This window comes from Eurosta solidaginis, chromosome 1 (genome assembly GCF_040869045.1).
Source record: "Eurosta solidaginis isolate ZX-2024a chromosome 1, ASM4086904v1, whole genome shotgun sequence".
NCBI classification, from domain to species: domain Eukaryota; kingdom Metazoa; phylum Arthropoda; class Insecta; order Diptera; family Tephritidae; genus Eurosta; species Eurosta solidaginis.
Genome location: NC_090319.1, coordinates 310,515,142 through 310,528,149, shown reverse-complemented (window position 1 = coordinate 310,528,149; position 13,008 = coordinate 310,515,142). Strand labels below are relative to the sequence as shown.

The 13,008-nt window shown below is 35.5% G+C and overlaps 1 protein-coding gene across 1 annotated transcript in view; it reads left to right on the top strand.

The window, feature by feature from the left end:
- Positions 1-13,008, top strand: part of Cad99C (cadherin-99C) — a 263,834-nt gene that overhangs the window by 117,565 nt on the left and 133,261 nt on the right. The window contains exon 3 of the mRNA XM_067761516.1: positions 10,762-10,940. Within this exon, the coding sequence (XP_067617617.1) occupies positions 10,762-10,940 (179 nt within the window). The remainder of the gene's footprint in view (positions 1-10,761; positions 10,941-13,008) is intronic.

The following is a 13,008-nucleotide window of genomic DNA, read 5'->3' as shown; positions in this document are numbered from 1 at the left end:
TTTAGTTTGCATTTCTTAACTACCGCTTTCTACGGCTTGGACATATCTCATTAAATACGTAGGCGATAACAGCTCGATAATGACAAAAGGCGCTTACACTGCTTAACTCTGCTCCAAATGGATTGACTACTTTCCTATATTCTGCCGCTGCTTTCGTCTTACAAAACTTGGCGATATAACCAACATCCATCCTGCGGGCTTAATGCATCTGGGGTTATCATTACATACATCTACCTTAACGCTATAGACTCTCAACTACCAACAATATATGGTGGTTATTCGGTCCATTAAATAAAAAATGAAACGAGTACCAAGCATTCGTAAATTTCGAAGCTTAAACTTACAGGTGTACGTATAAGACGCGTATGTTTTTAAATTAACTAGAGCCGCCCAGTGGTTGAAGTTAAACTACATCAGAGATATCTTTACCAGAGGCTTCTTATCGGTCACAACCTATAGCGACTAGGTATTTTTTGTTATCATCTTATTATCGATAGCGTATTATTATCGCTGAGTTGTGTTATGGTAGCGTGCTCCGCCTACCACACCGAAGATCCTGGGTTCACGCCCCGAACAAAGCAACATCAAAATTTTAGAAACAAGTTTTTTGAATTAGAAGAAAATTTTTCTAAGCGGGTGGCCCATTGGCAGTGTTTGGCAAGTACTTCGAGTGTATTTCTGCCATGAAAAGCTCTCAATGAAAACTCATCTGCCTTGCTGATGCCGTTCGGAGTCGATATAACACAATTAGTTCCCGTTCCGCCAATTCGTAGGTAAAATTAAAAGGAGCCCAACGCAAATTAGAAGAGAAGCTCGGCCTAAAATCCCTTCGGGATTATCGCGCCTTACATTATATTTTTATTTTTTATCGGTTTAATATCGGTTTATTATCGTTTTTTCCCCGGTTTCTTATTGGTTTCATTTAGGTTTGTTCTCGAAAGGTTACATATGCGCCATCGATTTTATTAAAATAGTTGTCGAAAAAAAATCGATAACAAATTAATAAACTGCAACAATTATTTGATAACTTTTTGAAATCACTCCGATAACCTTTCGATGACAAATCTTTCGTTTTTCAGAAAGAAAGTGATAACCTTTCAATAAATAACTGATAACGTGCCGATGATAATTATTAGCACTCCGACAACATTTCGATTATTTTTGATAGAAAATCTATAAATTTTTGATAGCAAATCGAAAAGTTATCTATTACTTATCTACTATTTATCGGTAGCTTTTCGATAACAGGTCGATAAATTTACGATAACGAATCGGCTGGTTAACAGGAAGCCAATGGCATCAGCTCATGGGGATAGGCCTTACTGCAGCTCAAACCTGACCGTAAACTTACTTCATACGAAGAATCAGCTCTGAAAGGAACGTTTAGGCAGTGGGAAGAACACTAGGAGAATAAAGCACGAGGCAGATTAGTAGCTACACTGACCATATATGGTAAGGCACGTTTCGGTGAGTTAGAGTTCTATGTTACCCAACTGCTTCCACGACAAAGATACTTCAAAAATATCTATAGAGTATGATCTATGATCCGAAGTGCATGTATGGCAAAGCGGATGGGAACCATGGAGCCAAAACCAAGGCAAAGAGTCGGTCAAATACTGACAACTATATCAAAGCAAAAACTCTGAGCGGCTTCTAAGATCAAAAAACGGGATCAGGGGCAACTGTAGCAATGATCGTGTTATGAACCGGAGGATGTTCTTCTGTAGTTTTTTCTCTGTTCCTAAACGGAAGGTAATGCATTTGTGGTTCTTCTATAAACACGTTGAGTGATATGGAAAAGAAAATTTTTACATTGCGAGCTATGAGTTCAATTATGGTAAATTTTCATATGTGTTGTACTTTTTTGATGGAAATACGGTTAATTAATGAGCAGTAAGGTGATTTAATGCAAGAAAAACCTTAATATTATGATCCAAAGTTTCGCTTAATTTTTTTGCTTCATCATTGGGAAAAACTGCATTAAAAATAGAAAAAAAAAAAATAATAAAACAAAATTGAAGTCTTACCCCTGCAGATCCTACAAGTTGCCAGATTACTGTAGCGATTTCAAAGCGGAAGTATTTGCCGCAACCAAAGAAGTAGAAACACTGGAAGAGAATACCTTGGCAATAATTTCGCATAGCACGTATATAAAAGTGTGTTAGAGTGTTAGCAATCCCTGGAAAGAATCGGGGCGAGCAAAAGCATACACATATTTTAAGTCCCAAGGCATACGGGAATGAAAAAGCGGATGCAGGAGCTTAAAAGGGCGCATCCCTTGAAGCTTGCTTTACAGACGTGCCAATTAGATTGGGCGAGATTAAGATAAGGCGAGATGTGCATCGAACAAGCGGAAATGGCGTGGGTCCGACCGCGGTGCTGTAAAGTGTCGAAGATTATGTGTAGTTCTTACAACCTTAGACTACCAAAGTTGCTTCTGTCGTTAAAAAGAGAGGACTGTAGACTGATGACGGGTATCCTCACTGGACACTGTTTTCTGGCGTCACATGGCTTTAAATAAGGCTTGGTCAGTGATAGCAGATGAAGCAAGTGCGGGTTGGAGGAGGAAACGATCGAGCACGTTTTGTGCTCGTGCCCTGCGTTTTCCAGGCTAAGGCTCCAGCTATTAGGAGTGATAAAGCTGTCAGATCTATAAGCAGCAAGTGGCATAGGTCCTAGAAAGCTTCTAATATGTGTCAAGAGGATGGAGTTATTTTATAACGTAGGTACTGGTATTTGATAAGATTTTCCAGTTCGGTCTTTAAATACATTTCTGGTAACACTACGGACTCATTCAGTCTATGTGAGGTCCTCATGGGCCGGCCAGTTCAACCTAACCTAACCCAACATACCCCTGAAGAAGCTAAGCAGCTATATGGAGCTTTGGAAAAATTACTTTAATAAAGAACAGTGATCACTGAGAGATTCCCTATTACGCTAAGTTAAACTTCATAAATAACCTTATCTGCGACTTCGCTGTACGATACGCTCTTGAACGCATAAAGCGTAACGCCCATACATTGAAGGCCACATTTCTGAATATGCCCTATTCCTACTTTTATTATCTCAGATGCTGAGGTAGCACCGCTCTGAGCCAACTTTGGCATGGACAGGTATCAACTCAACGGACTGCAATAACAACTTACAATTTCAGTTCGTTAGTCCTTTTCAGTCCAGTTACAACACCTATGTACATATGAGTGATTGTAATAATCTTAATAGAAATAGCTGTTCATGCAACGCCTAATAGCATGCTACAGCCTTTTCCTGCTAATAAGTAAGAATTTAATAGATGGTATGTTTATTAAGATGTTACAATTGACTAATATATATGTATTCGTAAATACATATGTACACATCCATGTTTGCACTTCCGAAGTTTCGCGCGTCATAAAAATGTCTCAACGTCCATCATTCCAATGCATTCAAATTTGATTTTTATACTCAATGCCGACATAAATATACATCAAGCCTCCTTTCAACTGCAACAAGCAAAGAGCCCATTATAGTATGAACATAAGAAAATAAATGTAAAAAATAACAAAAACACTTTTACCTGCCCGCCACACAACCATCAACGGAAACACAAGTCGTCGCGTAATTGTATTAAATGAATTGTGCAACACAAACGTTGCAAGTGTAACATGATCATGAACAGCAGCAATGAAAATCTGATTATAAAAAAATTTCAAACAAATAAAAAACAAAACATAAATAAACTAAAAGGTATTCACAGCAGCAGTATTTAACACGAAATAATAATCTTTGTACTTACATCGGCACATGCACATACATACATACACTCATATACACATGCACACAGGGCGTCTTACTTGGTTGTGGCAATCATTTTACAAGACAGTTTTTTGCTACTAACGTTCCGTACTCCGATCAAAGTGTCCAAAGTTAGAATGTTGGCACCGCCCTTGTACTGCAAGCCAAACCGACATTTAAACGCCATCTTCATGCGAGCCGCCTATTCTCTGCCTATTGTATTGTATTCTACTGCGTTTCTTTTTCTTTGGTAATTACACTTGCTACGCCTTGTTGCATCCTCGCTGTATCAGACGTGACTGCCAGCAACCAAGTATTTGCTGCATAAATACCCTTTGCTTACATCTGCGCCCTACTCACTTGCAACATTGCACATTGGCTGTGATTGCAATGGTGCACAGTGTTTAATTTAAATGTGGCATCAAACAAATATGGCTAAGTGCTCTCAACTTTTATTTAGATGTATCATCTTCGGCCATGTAGCTATGCATATACCTTGCACGCAGTGAAGAATTTGTCTCCCAGATAGTTCTTTTGCTAAAGAACCGAAGTTGTCATGGAAAAGGAAATACACAAACAAATTCTTGTGGGCGTGTTATCAATTTGTTATCTAACTATCGACTTGTTGCAGTAAATTTATCGGTTTTTAATCGAAAATATATGAAAGAGTTATCGCTCCGTTATCAAAAAATTATGGATTTACTATCGATTTATTACCGAAAGATTATTGATTTTTTATCGAAACGTTATAGATTTGTTGCCAAAAAGTTTGATGTCGACAAGTTGGCGAATTCTTATCGGAATACTAACACATTTTTTATCAGTTTGTTATTTCTTTCACTATTTACTTTTACTTTCACTTCCACTTTTACTATTAATTTAACTTGTACTTTAACTTAAGCTTTTACTTTTACTTTCACTTTAGCTAACACTTAAAGTTTTACTTTTACTTTTACATTTACCTTTTTCTTCACTGTAACTATACGTTTACATTTACTTTCACTTTGCCTATTACTTTCACTATTTCTCTTACTTTTACTTCTAATTTTATTTCCACTTTTACTATTAATTTAACTTGTACTTTAGCTACCACATTCACTTTTATGTTTGCTTTTGCTTTCACTTTAACATTTACTATTACTTTCACTATTTCTCTTACTTTGACTTTTATTTCCAATTTTACTGTTACTTTTACTTTATTTTTGCTTTTACTTTTTGCTTTTACTTTTTCTTTTACTTTTATTTTCAGTTTTTAATTTACTTTTGCTTTTGGTATAACTATAACTTAAACTTTTACATTTACTTTTACCTTTACTTTAACAGTTACTTTTACTTTTATATTTTCGTTTACCTTTACGTTACCTGTTACTTTTACTTGTACTTCACTTTTATTTTTATTTTCATTAGTTTAACTCGTACATTAACTTTTACATTTACTTTTACTGTTACTTTTACTTTATTTTTTGATTTTTCTTTTTCTTTTACTTTTATTTTCATTTTTATACCTTTCATGAACATGGAATGGTATATTAACTTTGGACCGATGTTTGTAAAGTTGAGAAATATAGAAGATAGACTCACCATTAAGTACACCGAATAGATAAGGGCGACGAATGAGTTGATATAGCCATGTCCGCCTGTCCGTCCGTCCGTCTGTCTGTTTGAGCGCAAACTAGTCCCTCAAATTTTGAGATATCTCAATGAAATTAGTCACAAGGATGTATTTTTGTATTATATTAGACATTTGTCGGATCCGGTAGAATCGGACCACTATAACATATATCTCCCTTACAACCGATTGTTGATGTGAGACGATTTTGGTCATTCCTGCCGCAATTTAGAAAGTATAAACGTGAAACTCGGTGATATATATTCTAATATATCATAGAAGATATCCTGATAAAATTACTTTGATCGGAGCTATATATAGTTATGTCCCATACAACCGATCGTTCAGATAGAAAGATTTTTGGCCATTTCTCCCTTAATTTAGAAAGTATAAACGTGAAACTCTGTGATATATATTTTAATATATCATAGAAGATTTTCTGAAAAAATCACTTTGATCTGAGCTATATATTATATATTCCATCCAACTGATCGTTCAGATAGAACGATTTTTTGCAATTTCTCCCTAAATTTCCAATATAAAAACGTTAAACTTGGTGATATTTATTCTAATATATCATAGAAGATTTCATGAAAAAATCATTTCGATCGGAGCTATATATAATATATATCCCATACAACCGATTGTTCAGATAGAAAGATTTTTAGCCATTTCTACCTTAATTTCTAATACAAAAACGTTAAACTTGGTGATACTTATTCTAATATATCATAGACGATTTCATGAAAAAATCACTTTGATCAGCTATATATAATACCTATCCCATACAACCGATCGTTCAGATAGAAAGATTTTTGGCCATTTCTCCCTTAGTTTCCAATACAAAAACGTGAAACTTGGTGATACTTATTCTAATATATCATAGAAGATTTCCTGAAAAAATCATGAAAAAATCATTTCGATCGGAGCTATATATAATATATATCCCATACAACCGATCGTTCAGATAGAAAGATTTTTAGCCATTTCTCCCTTAATTTCGGATACAAAAACGTTAAACTTGGTGATACTTATTCTAATATATCATAGACGATTTCATGAAAAAATCACTTTGATCGGAGCTATATATAATATATATCCCATACAACCGATCGTTCAATTAAGCGGGTTTTTTGCAATTTTTTATTTTATATTTATCATAAAAATCGTTTAGGTCTGTACATCTGTTCACTATATATTTCTTATCTTATATATCCCATTATTTGGAGATTACCAACGGCATAAGATTATTATTGTTGAAATTTATGAAGTCTTCGGCACAGCCGAAGACAGTCCCTTCCTTACTTGTTAAATTTGCTTTTGATTTAACTTTAACTATAACTTGAACTTTTACATTTACTTTTGCTTCTACTTTAACTGTTATTTTTACTTCTACTTTAACTGTAACTTTTACATTTGCATTTTCGTTTACTTTTACTTCACTTTTATTTTTATTTTCACTCTTACTTTTTGAATTTGACTTTGCCTTTGACTTTTACTGTTACTTTTACTTTTAACTTTACATTTACTTTTACTGTTACTTTTAATTTTTTGCTCTCCTTTCCTTTTACTTTTAATATTTGACATTTACTTTTACTTTTATTGTTACTTTGACTTTTACTTTTTTATTACTTTTAATTATACGTATCATTTTTTTTTACTTTTACTTTACATTTTACTTTTACTATTACTTTCACTTTTATTTTCACTTTTGCATTTGCTGTTACGAAAACTTATTTCGTTACTTTAGCTTTTGCTTTTATTTTTATATTCACTTTTAAATTTACTTTTACTTTTACTTGTGCTATTACTTTAACTTTGCCTTAGACTTTGACATTTGCTTTTACTTTTACTTGTACTTTAATTTTCTCCAAACTTTTTTATCCCTATATTTTCTAAAAGTTTCAAATTTAGCCACTGTGCACAGCTTTTATATTAAAACTAAAAAATTTTAATCTAAGGAAAAAATTTCAAAGCCTAACAAATTCAAAAACAATTGACAGCGCAACAAGACCAAACACAAAAATTGAAACAACTTTAACCAGAAACAATAAAAAGTAGCAACTGATTTTAGCTGAACGCTTCTCAATACTGCTACTGCCACCACAGACTGCATGTTCCATGAAGCAAGTACGAAGTACTAGCGCAGTAACAATCTGCACTTAACACAAAACTTGCAAAAAATGTCCAGCAGCTCTATTTACTTCAATTACATATATTTCGTTTGATATTCAGTGCCACATTTTTTGTTATTTTATTTGCCACTGTTTTGATTTGCCATTTTTTATTATGTTCTTCTGCACTCCTTTACTTGCTACAACAATCGAGCAACTTTGACGTTATACTCGTAAGCTCCCTTTTTTTTAATAATAATAAGACCACGACAACTCCTGGTTTTTTTTTTTTTTGTTTGTTTTTGCAATTCCTTCATTTCAGCTTCAATGTTTTGGTGTTGTTTGTTTGTTAGTTGCTGCCACAAAATGTTACCAATAGAATTTTATTGTGTTGTAATGCTTGTATTTGTATGTTTTTTAAGTTTGTTGGCATTTGTTGCATACTCTTTTGTTGTATTCTGCTACGACCTCTGTTTGCTGCTTAATGCTAAGTTCAAGTTGCAGTTAGTTTTTTTCGTTCTTATTTAAATGTTTGATATAATGATAATAATTGTGTGGCACGAACGGGATATTGTAGTGGAAGTGTAGCAGGAATATGTTAAGCTGACAGATAGAATAAAACACGAATATTAACAAGTAATGGGAAATTAAAGCAGCATATATCCGGAAATAAAAAATGCACTTAGAACAAATGAAATTCGTAAGCAAGAGTTCACTGCAAGTATAAGCAGTTAAGCACAAATGTTTTGAAACGCCTTTTGCATTCTTATCTCTAAAGTATCCTGCTGTTTTGAAGAATTTAAGCTTTGCCTGCACCGATATAATATAGGACTTTAAAATAAGATAACGCTAGCGAATTTAAGATAGGTTACATGAAATTTTGGTCCCTCGAAAGCTAAACACAGAGATAAATCACGTAAGTCTTGAAAACGCTATACATAAGAAAGTTATAACTTGCGCTACATACCATTATAAAACTACTACTCGATCGAGATATATACTAACCATTATTTGGGGGCGGCATTTACAACTCGCCCAAGAGATATTAACAAACATTTTAACAACAGTGTTATTGCGAACGTAATAGTAACAGTAACCAAACCCGTGATCACACCCGTTGCTAAAACCACAAAGTAATCATAAACGTAAAACAAGTAGCTCTAGTACCCATAGCTGTTATGATTTCCTTAAGTCGTAACCATAATCATAATTGTCCTTGAACAATATCTGTAGCGGAAAAATTTATCGTAAAAATAAGGTCAAGGTTGTCTGTTACGACAAACATGAATATAACTGTTTTTTTTTTTTTTTTTTTTGTTACGTAGAAGGATGACATGCTTCGTGCACTTGCCGGGTATCAACAATCCCTTTCCGAGTATAGGCTCCCTTTTTCCTGTGATGGACTACCTACTAAAACCTAACCTCCAACGGTCGTACGTTATCTTATATGATCGCGGCTTTGCCTTACTTCAAGTATGGAGACATCCCACGTGAGCTAATAACCCACGTTTCGCGAGGAGAATATTTCTCACGCATCTGCAGCCCACATCATATCTGTCATTTACATAGGTTATCTTTTACGTGAGATTGCCCGCAAATCGATTGTCTAGTGTTATTAACTAGTGTTACTACCACATTCGTTACAGTGCGTAGAGATCGCATACGAAGAAGCTATGCCGTGCGTCATTAGATTGGATTTTTAATCCAACCCATTCTGTTAATATTTTTCCCCGAAAGTAGCCGTCCGTCAGCTCCATTTTCTGGTTCAGCTTCCTGCAGAACTTGTGCTTCGTTGTTGATGCCATCGTCAGGTAGACTCTTCTCACCTGAACGGAAGCACCATTTCCACCTAATACTGGTCGGTGGTGGTGACAGCGTCCGCGAATACCGTGCGATAGGCTTAGCCGATTTGTAGCACCACTCTGCGTTGAGCCGAGGTAAAAGTAGCTCGGCACTTTGGGAAATTCATTGCCTTCGGCCAGATTTTTGTACCGTACGAAAGTAAAGAATCATAAAGCATAGCCTTAGCTCACCTATGTTTTCCATTAATCGCGTTATGTACCCAAATTCCAGTGTGTCCTCTCGCAGACCTCTTGAAAGTGGTTTGAAAAGGTTATCTTGCTGTCCAAGAGATATTTCGTTGAGCTGTGTGTTTCTACTAGGTTGAAATTTTTGCCTTCTTAAAGGTCACGATCTATATTTTCACTGACGAAAGCTGTAGATCGTGGTCATTCAACAATCAATTCACACTGCGCAGTTCATGATTCAAATTTAGGCTTTGAGCTGGTAAAAAATCAGTAATGTAATTACGTGTGTCACATTATCTGCGAAAGCGACAAGAAAAGGCCTTTTAGGTATTTATATACGTATCACTCCAGAAGTCGGGATGCAGCACCAATTCATAGGACACTCCATTTGTTATCCCCGCCTTTCTTTGACCCTGATTTGTTACGTACGCGAGGCAGAGAACTTAAGGGAAGCCCCTTAAAATGGTGGTTTGATATGGGGCTATCTTCAAAGATTCTTTTAGCACGTCGAGCATGTCATATCACCGTTCAGAATTGAAGGTAATTTTAAGTCCAATGTGACCAATAAGACGATCGATCATGCTTGGTGGTACGATGTTTCAGTTTTACCTACAAAATATGTAGCCTCGACTGAGACGTCCATTTTGGAGTGAGCCTTGGGAAGGTCATGCTGCCAGAAACTGACTCGCTTCATCGTCAATGTATACTACTAGTTATTTATTTTGAATGCTTTCTTTAATTTTTTTTAGAACGACGACGGAGAGATGGAGTCTCCTTTGCTTTTCGGGGCTGGCATAAACCACGCTATCTATGCTATAATTTCACAGCAGCAACTCGGGCTGATATTTGCGGCAAGCTATTGCCTCTGCGGGTATCCAATCAGGTCATGACACCTTTCAGATCTAAATATCGTGCATAGTAGTTTTTAGTTTCCCTTCACCGAACGGTGTGACGTCGTAGTTTTCGTAAGCGAAGTTTACCCAGCTCTATTTTATACACTTATTTTGTGTCCTTGTCGTGTTTTATTGCAGGCCATCCTATTATAACTCTCTCCTCCCACTCAGCTTTTTTAAAAACGTCTGCGTGATTTATCTTCGTCGTACGACCATAAGCCATACAAAGAGCAATTTTTGACTTCGCTTTCCTCCTTTTTGATATGTGCATATGTACATATACAGCACGGTTTTTATTTTTTAACTGCTACTGCACAAATTTTTTTTAATATTTTTATTTACAGTTATTGGCCAACAAACTATGCCGCCAACGTTGCCAATTTATGGTGATCCCTACACGGAAATTGCACTGAATCTAGTATTCCCAAAGGGGAATCCAAAATTCTTGTTGGACGGTAAAAAATTGCAGCTGCTACAGCCAATGGATCGCGATGAGGAGAATCTGAGTCACATTGTCTTTCAAGTGAGTAAAATGCTATGAATGTTTGTTATATTCTTAGAAACTTAACTAAAGTTTTAAAGTGAAGATATATATGCGCTTAAGGAGAAGAATATGTGTGTGGAGTGGCATTGCGGTGCTCCAAAGGCATAATGCTGGGGGTGAAATATACACGAAATGTTTGCAAATATACATTATTTTCTAATTGAGCCCTGCATGGAAGTTATTAGAAAGTGACTTATACTTTAGGTTAAAGTTCACCCTACGGGCAAGAGGTTGTAGATATGTCGGTCGTAAAAGGCGAACAAAATACCAACAGTGAGGGAGCATTATGAAGACGTGTACCATTTGCATGACTCTTCCACGATCGATAAAAACTGTATTGTGGGGAGCAGGAAAAGATAGTTGCGACCTGTATATAATATATCACATAATTCGTGTACTCAGGTATCATCGTCTGTACTGGGAATCGGCTCATTATGAGATATTTGCTGTGGCTGTGGTTTCATTATGTATGGTTGGTTTTTTCCTTACATGCGAGGGAGTTCACGTGAAACTTGACAATAAAGTATACTTAATGAAGCGAATAAGGCATTCTCGTCGGAGTAATACGGATTTCTTTCTTCGAAAGTTGTCAAGAAAGTTTTTCCTGCTTTACCCTCTGAGTTTAAGCCTCTTTACTTATTCTAATCTAAGCTTAAAGAAAGAGTTGAACAAATCCCTTAATTGTGCGGAATGTCCTGGATTCCTATCGTTTGTGTATAGCAATTGGTAATTGGATATGTGCTCGCTCTTCCCCTTGTAATATTAGAAACTGCGTTAGGCTATGCTGAACGAAGGCATCAGATCTCGAGTAAATGTGTTTAGCAGCTGAGTTATGCCGCTATCCTACTTTTACGGACATTTCAATTCGATTGTGATGTAGGATAACGTGGTACTCAGAAAAGGTTGTTCACACTCCCTTAATACTTGTACTAAAATACTGGAATTGTATTGTAACGAATTTTGGGAAATTCCGATAGTTATGAACCTTCTGCTAACTTTTGAATCGCTGAACTTTCAAATAAATAACTCCAATATTCAGCACTGCAAAGTGGGCTTTATTTGGAACCTCATGCTTGGTTACCCGGCTATATAGTTTATGCTTTTCTTCTAGCCATATGCAAGTGTATGTGAGAGTAACTACTTCTTCTCTTAGCTGATGACTACATATGTGTACGTGAGGTATTCTACGTCGCCTTCTATGTACGTAAGTGTTGCTTGCCTTAATGTGTACATGTACATAAGAGTGGCTGATTGCTGTTTTTATACTCAGCGTGCTTTGCACACAGAGTATATTAACTTTGATTCGATAACGGTTGGTTGTACAGGTATAAAGAAATCGAGATAGATATAGACTTCCATATATCAAAATCATCAGTATCGGAAAAAAATTTGATTGAGTCATGTCCGTCCGTCCGTCCGTTAGCACTATTACTTGAGTAAATATTGAGATATCTTCACCAAATTTGGTAAACTAGCTTATCTGGACCCCGAATAGATTGGTATTGAAAATGAGATCGGATGATAACCACGCTCACTTTTAATATATATAAATTTTTGGAAAACACAAAAAACCTGATAATTTTGTAAACAATACACCTAGAATGTTCAAATTTGACATGTGGGCTGATATTGAGACGCTTTATAAAAATTTGGAAAATTTTTTTAAAATCGACGTGGCAAATTTCATTTTACAAATATTATTAATAATAAATCAAAAATCGTTAAACCTATCGTAACAAAATTCGGCAGAAAGGTTGCCTTTATTATAAGGAATGCTTTGAAGAAAAATTAACGAAATCGGTTAAGGACTACGCCCACTTTTATGTAAAAGATTTTTAAAAGGGTCTAGGACTAATAAAATAAGCTATATCTTTGCAAAAAAGAGCTTTATTCCAATGGTATTTCATTTCCTAAGTGGATTTATAACAGTAAATAGGAAAAACCTCAAATTTTAAAAAACGGGCGTGGCACAGCCCCTTTTATGACTAAGCAATTTTCTATGTTTCGGGAGCCATAACTCGAAGAAAAATTAACGGGTCGTAATAAA